At 40.8% G+C, this 17,481-nt stretch overlaps 1 protein-coding gene across 1 annotated transcript; it reads right to left on the bottom strand.

Moving 5' to 3' along the window:
• Positions 1-1,475: 1,475 nt before the first annotated feature.
• epsti1 (epithelial stromal interaction 1) lies at positions 1,476-16,823 on the bottom strand. The gene is made up of 10 exons (XM_076747340.1): positions 16,540-16,823; positions 15,462-15,520; positions 15,281-15,364; positions 15,077-15,150; positions 14,723-14,806; positions 12,058-12,131; positions 10,274-10,358; positions 6,159-6,205; positions 5,510-5,721; positions 1,476-2,191 (listed from the first exon to the last, which is right to left on the bottom strand). Exons 1-10 carry the CDS (start codon positions 16,677-16,679, stop codon positions 2,046-2,048), a joined length of 1,005 nt encoding a protein of 334 aa, XP_076603455.1. The 5' UTR covers positions 16,680-16,823; the 3' UTR covers positions 1,476-2,045.
• Positions 16,824-17,481: the final 658 nt, after the last annotated feature.

Genomic DNA, 17,481 nt, shown 5'->3' on the forward strand with positions numbered 1-17,481 from the left:
TGTTTCCATTTGAACTGATTGAGCTGTCCTGTAAGAGATCCACACAGCCTGAGGAGGCATCATACGATACCTTCCCTCACCAGTGTCTCATCAGCTCACAGACACGCACTGAACTGTATTGATTAGGCGATGGAGTGGTGTGTGTCCCCACCTCTCAGCCTGTTCATTCTATCCACATACGTTCACACAGCCAGTTCCTTTCACGGTTTTTCCTGTTTACTTGACAGCGATACACACAAAAGGCGCTCACATTTGCAAAGCCCACATAATTTGTATTACTGTACTTGTGACAGCAACGTAGTGATCTTATCTCATTATTCCCCACACAGCTTGAACCATTACTCTAACTTAAATCAAATTTCACTTTAGAAATAAAGCAGTGTCACCAACACCAACTGCTGCATAGACTCACATCACAGAATCACATTAGTCAGAACTTACAGCAGCTATACAGTAAAGCATATTTTTCTTATGATCTCATTATTAACTAATTATGCAAATACTATGGACTGTTCAAATTGTTATCATTCTTTTGAAGTTTTACAAATAATTATGACTGTTATGTTACATTAACAGCATAGCAATAATTTGATGTTATGTAAGATCAGTGCCTGTTCATATTTGATTGCAGTGTTACAAGGTGAACTGAATTAAAGGAATAGTTTGATATTTTGGGGAATATGGTTGTCAATTTTCGATAAGAAGATCCACACAATTCTCCCACAGCCAGGAGGCAATAAGCCTTGCCATGTCTCCCCTTCCAGTCTTTATGTGAGTCTATCTATATACTTTATGGCTTACTAAATCAGATCTGTTGAACATGGAAAAATGTGAACTTTGTCTAAAGACAAACATATGATTCAATATGAAGAATAGCTTCCATTAATAAATTAATAATTAACTATTTACTAGGGTTTGAATGGAACAGATTCTTCAATGAAATTCATATTTTCCTTGTAATCAGTATCATACTACATAATTCTTTCCAGGAAATTTCATGGAAAATAACTGTGACATTATCGGGGAAAAAAGACTGGTAAAATAAAGCATTACCATGATCTTTATCTTGTGATATGGCCTTCATGAGTGCAGGACTGCCAGAGTGACATTGAGTTTCTTGTTGATCTTCAGAGGGAAGACATTTGCTGGATGACATCAGAGGTGAAACACTGCTTGCATGACTTCATGCTGTTGAGGGGGATTTCTAGTCCCCCGTGTTGAGAGCACCACCCTTTGTTCTTTGTTTCCTCCATCAGGTGATAACCATCTCTGCTGTCCAGCTCAGCTGTGTTATGAGGCTGCCATTTACAGCTGCAAAAGCAGCTCTGTGCCCACTGCCCACCTGGAAACCGCACCCAGTTTGATATAACACACTGATGAAAGGGAAAGGTTTCACGTAGCTATGACACAAACTCAGTCAAAAACAAAGTTAACAAAAAGGTGTTTTACTGAAATCCTTTAAAGCTACTGTGACTTTGAAGTGAAGCTGATCATGAAAGGCCTTTTTAATGAAAATCCTATTTGGATTTGCATCTTTTGTTGTCCTTAAGAATCCTACATCACATGCAACTTTGATTATAATACAAACAAAAAGCATCATGTATTTGGGTAGAGCTTTCTTCCATGTGCACACACTGATTTAATTAAGAGCCCAAATATGATCTGAAGATTATGAGTCATGGCGATGACCTTCAACTAAACTGGTGAAAACGAACATCAATTCAACTCCATGTCAGGGCAAAAACCCGACATGACTCACATAGTTCATGCAGACAGATACAAGACACCAAAGACTCAATGATTAATGGCATAATCAAAAGCAGATTGCAAGAAACACATAATGCTCTGTATATATTTAATGGAATTATGTAGTGCAGTCAGCATAGCTATTTACATTCATCCACCACCAAGGTCGCTGACTTACTTCTAGCTATTCTTTATCATCTGAACACTGGTTATGCATTTTTTTTTTTTTTGGACCAACTCCTAAAATGTCAAACACAATATAAAGGAAAAGACAGTCTTCCCATTAAAAATAATAAAATTTAATTGAGCGTGCAGATGAGTAGTGTGTAGGCCTTCTCGTAATCGCTGTTGCACTGGTCGAGGATGTCCTCCAGGAAGACTCTAGAGCAGGCTGGAAAGCAGTTTGTCAGTTTCATCAAGGCCCAGTCATGGTCAGGCTCCAGGTCTGGAAAGCAATAAGAGAGAATCATAGAATCATAGCACCCAATTTAATACTTATTGTTCCCATGAGGGTACTATTGAAAGAGACCCCTGCTGACAGAGCATTCTTTGGTTGTTGTGACAGACAGTGCATTGCTCTTTCTCTCATTCACATGCACAACAGACCACATCTTCACATATTTTATTTTATTTCTTTTTAACATGAGCTAGTAGAGCATGTTTTGTGAACCAAATGTGAACATTGGCATCTGTTCCCTGCAACTACCCACATCGTAGGGGATGGGACTCTGGCTGGTTCTCACTGTGATGGCTGATCCAGTTTTAGGGCCAGATAATTAGAAATGAAGGCCAGGGCAACAGTGAGGGATGGACAAGAGAGGCCATCACCAAACCAGGCAGGAGGCCAGTTTGGGCAGGTAATGACAGACCGGAAAGACCTGATCAACACACCGGTTAAACATGGTCTGGGGCTGGCGGATGCAGCCTAACATGGATTGAGGATGTCGTGGGATTCCAACATGTAGAGCTGCGCCCATAGCGGCAGTGCCAGGAGTGATGGTTTGAAATATTCTTGGGTGTTTTGGCTTTAACTTTGGACCTGTGAAATCACTCTGTCGTGGCTGCTGTTTGGATGGGCAATTAGTCAGGCCATAAGGAAGGACAAGAGCCTTATTACCAGACAGAAGATAGACCATAAACTCTACTCTCATCCTCTCATAAGGTCATATGGTTCAGTTACAGAAATATTCTATATATATATTTTTGGCTGCTCCCCATTTGGAGACACAATGGATCAGGAGATCCACATACTTGATATGGCATAGGCCAGGAATTCTCTAACTTATCACTCAAAGGTCTGTATCTTATTTTTATTCAAGGTCAGAGGTCTGAAACAATTTGCAAAAAAACTAATATTCAATCGGTTAATTAATGTCACATCTGTTGAGATTGGGCCAGCATGAAACCGAAGCAGACAAGGCTCAGACAGTTAGTCCATGTTTATCTTACAACCACATTTACACTAATTATAGAAATTGTGTCCTAGAGAAAATGTGACACCTTCTGTCCCTATGATTTAGGAGCTGATAGTAAATCCTCCAGAGCAACGTTAATGTGTGAACTCAGCAGCATCAACATACAACACTCTCTCCGTAGTTAATGTCACCATGATGACGATGTCAACGACAGGGAAAGAGGGCACATTAAAACCACATTCATCTGAGGACAGGTTCAATCTGAATGATCTCTAGCTACACTGTATATTCAAAGTGACTAACAATTTATTGATAAAGAAAATGTATCACAGTAGTATTTATTATCATATTGTAGCTTATTCATAACATGAGGTATTCAATTAGATTTGCCAAAGGGCCAAACTTTTTCTAAGCAGACACTGTGAGGGCTAGACTTTAATATAATAAGAAAAAAAATTAGGCTTAATTAGTCTTTAATTAATAATCACTTTCTTACAAATTAATGTTATTTTTATGAGTCTACTGATGAGTCAGTGTGAACAGAGTCCTAAACAACATGGATAATACATAATGATAACGAGACACTTCAGACTTCATCGAAGGAAGCAGTCAGTGCTCAATATAAAACCTACAGCTCAACTACCAATAAAGGAGTCCTTATCTCAACAAAAAACTCCTCTCCAGGATGCCAGGAAGAAAACAAAAAAAAGTACTCGGTTTGAGATTCATTACAACAGTTGGCCAACAACAATAAGCCCACATGATGCCTGCTGCATCTCACAGACAAGCTTAGTGAGTCTCTGTGAGTATCCATTTCTGTAGGGTAGGTGTACTATGGATTATGGACTTTTGGGCTTGTTGCCAGGGGCTAGCAAGCTAATCAACTTTCATTCTCAGGATGGACTGGGCTTCCTTCACTGGTGAATACTGTTTGATGTACATGTTTTCTGAATTCATTAATATTCTGTGAGAAGCTGTGGAAAAGGTGGCAAATCCCCAAACTGGAGAACGTGGAACAAGTGAAGTTGAAGTTGAAAGTTGAAACATGATTTCAACAATTAATCAATACGTTTTTGATTTAATGTCTATTTAAATAAACTATATCTTTTATACTAAAAGAGCCTTTAAGGCCTATGAAGAATGCCAAGTATTCTTTAGAATGAGCCTTTTCAAATATTTCTACATTTAACTGTTGAGGGGGTGCCATATCTGTACCAACATAGAGAAGATGTAAAAGGTTCAATAGAGAACCATTTGTTTTAAATGTGTGAAATACAGGCTGAAACTTATTTGGGTTATTTGGGTTACGCAATTAAAAAATAAAACCAACTGAAGATTCAATTATGGAAAGACTGGATGTGCAGTAGCAGAAACTGCAGCAGGAGCAGATAATGAGCATGTTTTCTGTGTGTACTCTCGTCCGTTGTGACTGGCAGATATTCATAGGTGTAAGGCAGCAAGTCAGGTATCACACTCAGAATGTCTTTCCAAACCAATTATAAAAGGGCGGAACTGCTCCTCTTGGTGTGTCTGTTTGGCTGCAGGCCAAGAGTCTGTCAGTCTGGCTTGGGCTCGGCGCTCCTTGAGAATTTTCCTCTCTGACTGACACAAGCCTAATGAATGTGTTTGAGTGTGCTGGTGTCAGGCTTTTTTCCCTTGTTCTCTGTGTCCTGTCTGCAAACGCACACACTTGCATGTTTTTGATAGATTGCTCAAGATATAGTAAGTAACGTTTTGTGCCCAGTAAGAAGGGAAAATACTTTTTCACGCACACACAAAGTTGTGTTGACATCACTCTTGGGGACATTACATAGACTTTGATTCATTTCCTGGAGACTTACCCAAACCATAACCATAATCGCTATCTACCTAACCCTAACCCTAACCCTAAACCTAACTTTTACCCAAACCTAACCTTACCCTAACCTTAATCCAAGTCTTCACCCTAAAATTTGATGATTTACGTTATGCAGATTTGCATTTTGTCCCCATAAAGAAGACAAGTGCCCGCAGATTTATGTCCCCACAATGTGAGTAACACGTCAACACAAACACACACACGCGCACACACATTTCCCACAAACTACAAGTATCAGCAAGATTTGAATGCCAGGAGCTACAGGATCACTACGTACCACGCATAACTTCCTGCCTACATTTTTGTAGCACATAAAGCCTTTGATTTTACGCAGACTAAACAGACAATCACAGTTCTCTCAGAAAGGATGAGGTGGGCAACTCTTGTCACATGTCTGATTTAGGTTTGGTTAACCAGTGTTGAGCCAGACTAAAAAAAGGCGTGAGAAACAGAGGACAGAGGGTTATTTGCCCATCCACTCTCAGCTCACCAGCTTCCTCTGTCCAGCCGGAGCAGCTCTGTTCTGGATCTGGGTCAAGGTGAGCGAGGGGGAAATGTTGTCCAGCGGAGTTGAACTGATTGTGTCTGAAGTCTTCAGAGGCAAAACAGGGATACTCTGCTTCCTGAATGCCTTCCCCTTTTGTCTCATTCTCAGTCCCTCTGCCTCGACCCTCGAGTTTGTCCAGAAAGGCTGAGTTCACCCTGTCAAAATATAATGAATAAACAAATGGTTCACATAAAACTAACTAATGCTGGTAGGCTCTAAATGGTAGTGAGCTGGATGTGTTTGACAGCTTTTTAAACTTCTACACTAAAATATAGTGAGGTCAGTAAACTGCACACAGAACACTTAACATTCACTGACTTGGCCAGTCTCTGTCGTTTTTAGTCCAAAAAGGATGAAAAACACAAACGCTTCATCTTGTTGAGTCCATTTTTGCCTGTGTTTATATACACTTCTAAAATTTCTTGGTTTTCATTGAGCAGAGAGTCTTCCTTTTGATGCCTGAGTGTCAGGTGTGCACTGATTTGGTCAACATTTTTACAGAATTGTCTGCTTTTATGTTGCAAAGTCGTGATAAACTAGATTATATTGTAAAAAAAAAAAAAAAAAAAAAAATTAGAAATCTTGTACATACCTCTTGTGTTCCAGCTGTACTTCTCTCACACCTGTTGACTCCTCTTTCTGTTTAAAGGAAAAAAACTCATAAGGTTATGGGAAAGAAAAAAATAGTGTTGACTGTAAAGGTCATTATCAGAGGGTACATTACACACTATACATAACTGATCCACCCCACTCTTGATAACAAAGTTACAGTTTTAGAGCCACAAATCAGAAGTCAGTCGCTCCAGTGCTTTGGTCCACATTGAAATATCTCAACAACTACTGGATGGATGTGTGATTCGGTCAATCCATTTGGTACAGAGATTTAAGGTCACCCTAAGGAAGACCTAATCACTTTGGTTCCCCCCTAACTTATTGTCTAGTGCCATCAGCAGGTCAAAATTTAAATTTGAACTGATTGAAACTGATTTATGACCAAGTACCTGCAAAACAAATGACATTCCTATCAGTCTCAGCTGTACTTTGTGCTTATTTTATTGCTATTAGCAAATATTAACATAATATTAACATAATAAACTTCCAAACTTCCTAACCACCATAACAGACATGGTAATTATATCTGCAAAACATATAAATGCTACTATTGTCAATGTGAGCATGGTTACATAACCTACTTACAGACTCACTGAGCTGCTGGAGTGCCTGTACACCCTTAGTCTTGTTATCTATTCACCCAAAGTAGTTTTGCTGAGAGCAATGGGTTTTTTTTTTCAGGAATGTTCTGCTCCACACTCACACAGTTACATGTGTCAAACATTGAAAATGCCCAACACAACCTCATTCTTATCTGTCGGCCACTGAGCAGCTGGAGGGATAAGAACCCTTCTAAAGGGCACCACAGAGTTGCTTTGATTCAACAATATTGTCAGACGTCAAGGATACACATGATAAGCCACTGCTCGAACCAACTCACACCAGTCTTCACTGATATCTATAACTCCTCACAACCAACAAAAAGACCCAGCTAAGTTCAAAAACCATCATGGCTATTCCCAATACTCCATAGTCCATAGTCATAGTCGTGGCACATTTTAAATCAGTCACATGTCCCCGAGGAACCCACTACAATGTTACAATAATTGAATACTATCAAACCTCTCAAGCTGTCAGGAAACTTCAGGATATGAACATTAGCGCCTCTGGATATGGGATTTCTTATGTGACGGGAGCCACGTTGTGAAATTCAACATCACTTCCCACGCCCTCACCACCAGCATGGGGGTGCCACAAGGATGCATTCTGTCCCCCTCAAATGTCTCCCTGTTCTCCAGCAATTTCAGATCAACACCAAACTCCAACAGGATTCTCAAATATGACATAACAATTGTAGTACTGATCTCAAAAAACAATGAAGAGTGAACAATGCAAAAGACTGGAGGTAGAGAGGTCAGTCAGCCGGTGCAGGGAAAATGATCTGTACATAAAAAAAACCCCCACTAAAATAATCATCAACTTCAGAGCAAAACGATGAATAAAAGCATCTATTCTAATGGACAGTCAAGCAATTACAATAACCGACTCCTTCAAGTTCCTTGACACACACATCAGCAATAACCTGAGTCAGGCGAGGTTTGCTCATCCAATGTTACACAGCCATAATCCAAAGCATCCTGTCACTATCAATCACTCTCTGGTATGGAAACATATTTAAGCACACAATAAAGAAACTGAACATAACTATCACCAGAACATCAAAGATCATAGGCTGCAAACTCCCCACTCTGGACTCCATATACACACCAACTCACTACTTCTACTGCGTTCAGGGTATGAGCAAAATAGAAGCAGCACCAGCAGCTGAAAATGCAAAATATGAAAACATACAAAGATGGATTACAATATGAAACAAAGAAGGTAGAAGTTCAATGAGTTTGTTTCCTGTCTTATGCAATAATTAGTCCTGTATCGTTTGTAAGGCTTTCTATATGGCTCATACTAATAATATTCATATTAGAAGGAAAAAAGCTGCTTTCTAAGTGCTTTTGCAAAGTTGATAACATGTTGTTGGTCAGTGTCTAGCCAATACTTATCAATGAAAATATAATTAACTGTGATTTATGAAGAAATAATACATAATTGTCACTCTGTCACTTTTCCTGTCCCAAGAGAGCTAATGGGTCAGGGAGGTGGTTGTTGAGGACAGCAGAGAGGAAGATGGAACACACAGTCCACCTGTGCGAGCACTATGTGCTCCCATCAAAGCTTAGCATTAACTCTCACACCCAGACACACACATGTATAACCAAACACACTCACACCCACCCACCCACAAATACAGGATATGAAGTAAAGATCAATGTGTCTTATGGAGCCACTGCTGAAAGAACAACAGATCCCAGGGTCCGGGTCAAAACCACATCAAGAAGTTTGACTTTTGCTGCTCTGCAGCCGCAAGCTTTCATCTCCTAATCTATGACGTCTATCTGAGAGAGCTGCAGCCTGGGAGAGGTGAGGAGAGGAGAGGGGAGGAGAGGGGAGGTGAGGAGAGGAGAAGGAAAGAAAAGAAAATGGAAAATGTAGAGGAGAAGAACTAAGAGGTGAGGACACAAGATGAGAAGACTCAAAGCAAGTTGAGGTGAAGTGAGATGAGAAAGCGAGAAGGCAGGAAGAGGTAAGTCTTTGTTGCTGTCTGTAACCCTGGTATCATCCGGTGAACTGTATCACCCATTTCGTCTGCGTCATACTCTGTGTGTGTGTGTGTGTGTGTGTGTGTGTGTGTGTGTGTGTGTGCGCGCGCACGCGTGCGTGTGTCCCATAAAACAGAGGCTTCTTTATAATTGTAACTGACCGGTTTCTGTTTCTTTCTACACCACAGTTTGACCCAGGGTCTCTCTCTCTCTCTCTCTCCCTCTCTGTCTCTGTCTCTCTTCCCCCCTTGCCTGGTGAAAGATTTGCATCAGGTCTATGTGAGAAAAAGAGAATGAGTGAGAGAAAAGAATTGCCCAACAATGAGAAAAGCCCCAAAAGAAAACATTTCCTCTGTCCACCGAGGGAGCTGCGTGTGCAGTTTTAACAGTTTGTCGGTCGCCACATAATCCGCTCACAGCAGAATACAGTGTGAAATACAGTGCGTCCTCAGGCTGTTTCCTGTACATTCTCTCCTTTAAGCATCACTGACAGACACTAGGCTGGGTGGAGAAGCGCAGACACGATTAGCCCTGTGTCTGACATTCTGACAGAAGCTGTCAACACTCTCCAATAAACGTATGTTTTCCGAGCTAAGAATAACTGTAATGTCGTCACATTTAAGACATAAGAATTACAGCAGCTATTGATTTCAAGATTTATAGCGGTAATTAGCCAAAAAAAGACTGTTGATTAAGAGGAAAGTTATTTACAATGAGGGCAAGTGGTTACCCCCTTTGGCTGACAAGGCATGTGATTGGTTGGTGAAGAGCTTGGTTTTCCTCCAGGTACTTTTACTAGTGCAGGTTATTCCACTCTATTCTGACATCTGCAGACTCCTCGCAGTCATGTCATGTTGTGTCTCTGTCTCTGCTCAGTGTGAACTCTGGGAAGTCCCTTGAACTCCGCCTTCCATTCATACCCTCCCAGGAAAACCAACAGTCAGAGAGGAAGAGAGGCCGAGAAAAGAGAAAAGGAAGCAGAGAAGACAAAAGAGAGTGAAGGGAACAGACAGACAGACAACACTGAGAGGCAAGAGAGAGGAAAAGCAGTGGCTCTATTTCCTCTGTGTATTTACACTTCCTTTTACTCAACCCTGAGCTTGCTGTACTGCTGTGTGCCCCAGCTCTGACCAGGAGATAATTGCAGGGGGATCTGGCTCCTCACCCGGCCAGTCTACTGGGGATACCACTTAATACCCGCACTGCCCCGGATGATGAAAACTCCGCACCCAAGAGTATTTACTCAGAAAACAGCTTACAAAGGCAGATCTATTGGTGTGAATTACCACAGAGCTTCAGTCTCCGACCCCACAGCCACAGATATGAGACACAACACTGAACCCTGGGACCCACAGAGCAACTGTGTGTGTGTGTGTGTGCACATTCAGGCACATACTGCGTCTACATGCACACACACGGATGCACAGTGAGACGTGTATACAAACAAAACATGTGAAAGCACATACAACAGCACACGCACATTCTGTGGTTGTTGGCTTACCCTCGATGACGTATGTGTGGCACGGCCAGATGCCAGTGGACCTGGGGCTCTCCTCTCAAACCTCTGCAAGAAACTCTCAGTCGTCCTGCAATAAATACACACATTACTTCCTCCATCTTGCAGTTACACATTTCAAAACAGACAAACACGGAAACGCACATACATAACAAGGTATGAGGGAGTATTCGATTACCCCACAGACTCTCCAGAGGCCTGGGATGCTCACAGAGCTGGAGGTGACCAAGTTTGTTTGTCCCTTCTGACACTGCTCTCCATATTCACAAGCATCTGATCTATGTTGTCTATCTCCATCTCCTTGCCTCATTTCTAAATATCTTCATTGTTCCTTCGGGGTCACACATTGGTCTGCTGTCTCCTGTTTTTGTTCTTCTTGTAAGGAGGCCAGAGATGCTACTTGACAAGCAATTCCCCTCAGAGCCGACCATATGTAATTCTCCAATAACATCTTGGGGTAATTTGGTCTGATACACTGTTGGAGAATATTGCATGAAAACCGTGCGCTGACAGTAGACACTACATCATTATTGTCTACTATTCCAATATTGACATTCATTTGAAACCCCTGGCCACTTTAATGGGGCACTCCACTGACTTTACATGTGTAAGTCAACTCACTAGTCACGGGGAGTGCTACTCAGCACGGCCCTTTATGGCACAGGAGGAGCTCTGTCAAAGCTGACAAAAGCACTCAAGTATTCGAGCTTTGGCTTTGTGATCGCCTTTCACAGTCCCTAAATGCTTTTCGTTAATGCTGGCTGTAAGTAACAACTGACAGACATTCATGCATTCATTTCTGTGTGCTTTATTTCAGAAATTAGAGAATTATGCACCACTGTATTGTACTTTTGTACTACTTGTACTATTTCCATTCTGCAAGTAAAGAGCTTAAATTCAAAACCAAACATGGACAGACGTTGACCGCTGTGTAGAGAGGACATGGGCATTTACCAGGTGTTAAAAATTGGTCACCCTAAAGGTTCCCTGACTTTTCCTCCAGTGCCACCAGCAGGTTAGCGTATGTGTCTTTCTGTGACATGTCTCAACAATTTTTGGTAGGGTTGTCATGCCAGATTTGGTACACACATTCATCTTCCCCATTTGTAGTCTAGCTGCAAAACTAAGCTGTACTTTGTTCAATGCTACTTTGAAAATGTTAGTATGCTACCATTCTAAACTAAGACAGTGCACATGGTAAACATCATACCTGCTTAACATCAGCATGGCAGCATTGTCATTGTGAGCATGTTTAGCACACGGCACCGTTGCGGCTAAGTACAGTCTGACAGAGCTGCTAGCATGGCTGCAGACTCTTAGTCTTGTTTATTCTGTTATCTGTAACCTGTCAGTCACTTGACTTTATTATGTTATTAATTATGTCTTCCCAGGAAACCCTTTTTTACATAAGCAGGAAACAGGCATTACAGCAACTCACAAGTCTGAATGAAAAAGGGGGAAAACAGAGGTGAACCTCTGTCGCCTGTCTTCATGCTTCCCCTGATATTTATAACCAATATACCCTGTTTTTCATTTTTCTGCCAACAGAAAATGCAGCTTGCTAAAACTTCAATGGCAATTATAGGTCAGCAGAGGATAAGACTCTGGGCGCTTCCTTTATAAAGGGCTACAGATTGTGTAATCCGATGCTACATCTATGAGTAAGATCCATTGCAGAGCAGGAAAGAACACAACACAGCACACCCCAAACAACACAATACCACAGGGTGACAGTGATGAGACCCAAGTTAACCTGATCCAGGGCTGACCTGAGGTGATCCTGCCAGAGCTTCTCCCCCCTCCGCTGCTGCTCTTGTCGCTTCCTTTCTTCCAGGCGTTCAGCCTGCAATGCATCACATTCAAGAGTCACCCCACAGCAGATAACCACACGCATGGAATACAGCCATGATATAGGTCCTGTTTTAATAACATGCATGAGTGACATTTCTCTCAATGAACTTATGAATGTTGCAGTGAGTCATTTGACAGACTTGAGTTACCTGTTACACGTTCAACATATATGTATACAGTATAATATATGGGCTGCAGTATTTGTTGTAGAATATATGCAGTATTATGGTGCACTGTAATGACAGACATGTACTGCATTACTTGCTGTGCTACTTGGGTGAATCTGACTTGAAAAACACGACTTTCAAATTAAGATTCTAAATGTAAAAGTAGCTTCAATGTTTTACTTTTAATATAAAACAAACAATAAAACCAATGAATTCCAAAATAAGGTACAATCAAATTAATTCAATAAAAAGTCTGTAAGAGTCAAAAGATGTAGTATTTCCAAAAAAATAATAATACATTTTAAAAACGTATGTAAAAGAAATGCATTACCAACAAGAATTAGCTATAAAGTACTCATTAGGGCGCTTCAGTATTCTAGAAACTTATTTTTTTTTAAAGTGAATTTTGCGAGATGATACATCTATTGGTCACTCATTACTATTTTCTGTGTCCTGCCTAGCTGAGTCCAGGAGCTGGGATGAGCTGTAGTAAGCTCAGCTTTGTGGATTTGAATGGATGCATTCAAGACCGAGAGGCATATTTTTGCCAGCCAGACTAAGAAAAGGCTGTTTCACATGCATCTATTTGTTTGCTGGATTATTAGTACATTGATATGGCTTCATAGAGGTCATGGAGCATCTGGAAGAGGTCTGTCGAATACCGCTCTTTCCCATTAATCACCCTTCAACATAATTGCAGCAGTCCATCAACCGCTTTATAACCAAGAGCTGGATGTTGAGTAGATGTCTGACAAAAAAATGACAAACTGTCTTTGGTTGATGGAAAACCATGAGATCAGGTTGTTCTCATGGCTTTAATAGCCAGTGTGTGAGGGAAGACTCTGGTCTGAGGCACATGGACGAACTGCAGCCTAGCTGGATGCTTGTCTCTACTGACATCTTGAGGCAAAACATGATATTGTTTCTCACTGAGGGAAGACAAACAAGTGTCTTATAGTGGATGGGTGACACTCCAGAGTGACGTGTTTCTGCACATTGACATACCACTACCAAAATTACCCAATTAATATCTACCCAAAACAATCCATCAGTCAGTCTCTCTTTTTTGTCCTCCAGCTGGCATCTTTCACATATGTAGACTTGCAGCACGTCTGTACTTGGTTGAGTTTTCTGTATTTGCTGTGCATGTTGTTCTTACTGTGCATGACCTGCTGTCAAATCGGTGAGGATGCTTTTTTCATTCTATTGTGTCTGGTCTATTTGCATATTTTCTTTAGTTGCAGTGTAATAGCTCTCAGGGCGACCACAGAGGATTCTCTCAGCTCTCCAGAGAACAGAGAAGCTTATTATACACTCAGTGTCCACTTCATTAGGGTAGACCTGTCCAATGCAATCCAATGCAAATGGTCTGACATAAAGTCTGCTTTTATGACGCCTAGAATGTTGTGTTCACTAAATTATACGTTTTAGCACTGAAGTCATAGTTAGTGATGGTGTTGCACTGGACTACATTATATTGAGAGGTGTTCATAATATTTTGCACCTCTCATGTATGTAAATAAGGAGGGCAAAACATCAGAAACACCTCTCAATATTCTGTGGTCCAGTAAAACACCACTGTTAACAGTAATAAACATATCATTTATACATTTCTGACAATGTCACCAAAAACAGAACATTATAAACTTTGTAAAGGTGGATGTTATGGCTGGACTGTTACACTGGATTGCATTAGATTGTACATGTGTACCTACTAAAGCACCCACTGTGTGTAGATCTGGATGTGACTTGCTCTAATAATTTCACTGGCCCCTTCTTGAAAGCTTGTTGAGTTAAACTCAATGTATTATGCCAGCAATTATACCAGAATTCAGACTCAACACTTAAAAAACAGCCCATCGTTTTGATTGGCACATGCATTTTTTTGGAATCTGTTTGCAGCACTCACAAATGGGAATATCCATCACAGAAGAGGCAGTGATATGACGTTTTCTATTGAACTCAGAGACCGCAATGCACTGCAGCCACAAGACATGCTATATTTTGAGAAAGTGGTGCAACTCTTTCCTGGAAAAACACCAAGTCTCTTGCTCTTACTATTGCAACTGCTATTGCTCTTTCCACCAACACTCAGAATCCGCAGCTGAGTGCAGTACATTCCTGATATGGAACTCTGGGGTTTGTCAAAAAGCACTGGGAAATACTGGAAATCACTGTGCTGACGGAAACAGAAACATATTAGAAGTGTTGAGGCTGACAGGAGATGCCAAACTAGAAAATTAGAACGCACCCAAATTAATATGTAAAATGTGTTAAATGGTTGATTTTCCTTTGATGTTAATGATTTGTTTTCCAAAATAATTCAAGTATGCATAGAGAGGGTGGTTGGACGTCAAATTGGACACATATGAAAATGCTTTTGCTAAAAGGCCACAGTACATATTGTCTGTCTCACCATCTCCCTCTTTTCTGCTTTCATCTTCTGTAACTGCGCCTCCTCTTCTTGTCTCCTCCTCTTGTCCAACTCTTCCTTTTTCAGCTTGAAACAACAGGCCACATGAAATATTTCTTGGTGGTTCAGCCATCACAGAAAGGAAATGCACAAGGTAACACTCTGACGCATCTCAACTGTGCATCTCAAACATGGTGTGTTTCAACACATTGTGTGCTTGTAACATTCATTGACCACATCTGTGTGACGGATAAAAGATATTTTATGTGAACACTGTGAGTTCAAAATATGTTTAAAGATCCATGTAAAGTGAATGGATGAATGTACAGTTGCGACAGTAACTGTGTGATTAAGTACCTTCTTCTGAAGTTTGGAGCAGCGTAAGTCTGTAAACTGCTTCTGTCTGACTTCAGCCAATGTTGCATTACCACCTTGATAAATTAAACACACCAAATCAGTGAGTAAACATGCGCATCAGCATGACAATGTAAGAACAATGTTATACAAAGAGTGGAAGATGATTTGCATTTGAGGAAAATGTGATAGGTAAATGCGGTTTACCCAGCTTCTCTGGTGTCATGTGCACTGAGGTGACTCTGTTTGCCTCTCTCCATCTCTGTAGATCTTCCACTTCTTTCTGAGCCACTATAGCAAAATAAACCACCATGACTTGGGAGAGACATTTCAACATGCATAAAGATCTAAATATATAGGATAGTTAGAAGCAGCAGTGTCAGCCTACCTGTTTTCAGCTTGTTTCGCCGAGATTCATTTGGTGGGATCATGGTGAATCCATCTGAGCTGAGACAAGGGAGGCAAGAAGACAAGAGGCAGAAAGAGCCTGTTAGTGTTTACATGGGCTGTGGATGCTGAAATTTCCCCTTGGGCACAATACAGTACATCTTATCTTAATCTGCATTGCTGTGCAGTAAAAACTGTCAAAGGTTGGAGCAGAAGGCTCAGTGTGAAAATGATAGCAAAACACGTTGAATCGTTTTTGTACAAAAAAAAAAGTTTATGCAGCAAAATAAATGCCTTATTTTGCTGCAAAAATGTATAATTTCAGTATCAGCATCAAAACTAGGTAGAAAAACTGATACAACACCCTAGTTACTACAAGCAAACCCTTTGGTGTGTATCTGGTGGTGTGTATTACAGTAACATTGTTTTAGTTCTAACAGCAGGTTTTTCAGGGTCATTACCCGAAAGATCAATACCTGAGAGTAAATACATGTGTTGAATGGAACCGACATTTACACAAACACTATGAAGTCAAACTTTGGCACGTTTGTACTTCAGATTATAAGTTTCTTATAATATTTGACATGAAGGAACATATGCTTTATTTATAAAATTAAACTACCCATCAGTTTACAAAGCCTTCAACAGTAATAACCATCCTAGTAAGATGCTGCCTTCACGTTACACAGGAGTGAAAGTAAATTGCTTAAGCAGCTGTTGTTTATCATCACAAGTGTGTAACGCAACACCAATAATACTGTAGTCTTTGGTAATGCTGTATGTTTTTATTCATATTAGCCCACTGTTTTTCCTCTAGCTTAACATTTCAATGATTCGTGTCTTTTCCCAAAGGTAAAAGTCCAGCCAAAACAAAAGCCTTTGTCGTTATTTTGTGTTAAAACACGCGACACCTGCATTTGTGATTGACGTGAAACAGTAAAGGCACCGTTTCTCTCTCTAATCCCATGAAACGAAAGTGAAAGAAAAGCAACACGGGTAGCTTCATAAAACATAATGTCACAACAGAGAAAATGTTGTAATGAGCATTTTACTAAAACAGAGCTGGAGTTGTTACTCACCACCGTGGCTGCGGGGCTGTGGTCTGTGGACCCCCGCTGTCAGGTGCAGATCTCTGGTCCTGTCCAGATTCACCTGGTGTGTTGTCTCCGCTGGAGTTCGGGTCATATCTTGTGAGTCTCTGTTTGTCATAAGGATCCATTATCACTGACAGGCGCCAGAGGACGTCTGGAAAGTTGGGCTGTAGTCCTGTTCTTCTATTCTTAGTGCAGTTTTGTTTTACATGGATAATTTAGTGAGTCCACGCGTCATCCACCAACTCCACCACACACAGCACTCTGGGAGGGTTTCATGCAATAGCGCCATCTGCTGGTGGAAGAGGCGGAGGGCGTTTCCTACCAAGGCGTCAAATGAGTGAATACAACACATTTCTGTGTTTCTCAACTGATTTTTCTCTATACGTCATAACCCTGCATGCACCTATAGGCCATAACCTCAACCATCCTGCATCCCATATACTCACTACAAACTCTGCAAACTCAATTCAGCACTTTTCTGTAGTATCTATGGATCCTTTAATACCAGGCAGCGATGTCCCTCTGTCCACAAATACTGCTGCTTTAAACAAACCTTGAACAGCATATCAGAGAATGAGATCTCATTGTCTGGTGTTCAGTTCAGTTTTCGACACCAAATATATCTATTGAGTGTTTGTGCTTCAGTCAGCGAAAGACATCTGGTAATATGATAACACAGAGTACATAATGAACAGTTATTTAAGGGAACTTAAGCTGAAAGGATTAGTTGACTGCTGAGTAACTATTTTGATGATGGAATCATTTGATTGACTTTTTAAGCTGAAGTGCAGAGAATGTGATGTTTCCAGCCCTTGAATGTGAGGGGGTGCAACTTTCCTGTTTGGAGTTACTGTAAATTGAAGATCTTTGGGTTTTGGATTGTTGGTCGAACAACATATTCAGAGACATCACCATGAACTCTGACAT

The sequence above is a fragment of the Chaetodon auriga genome, chromosome 13 (genome assembly GCF_051107435.1).
Source record: "Chaetodon auriga isolate fChaAug3 chromosome 13, fChaAug3.hap1, whole genome shotgun sequence".
Lineage (NCBI taxonomy): Eukaryota > Metazoa > Chordata > Actinopteri > Chaetodontiformes > Chaetodontidae > Chaetodon > Chaetodon auriga.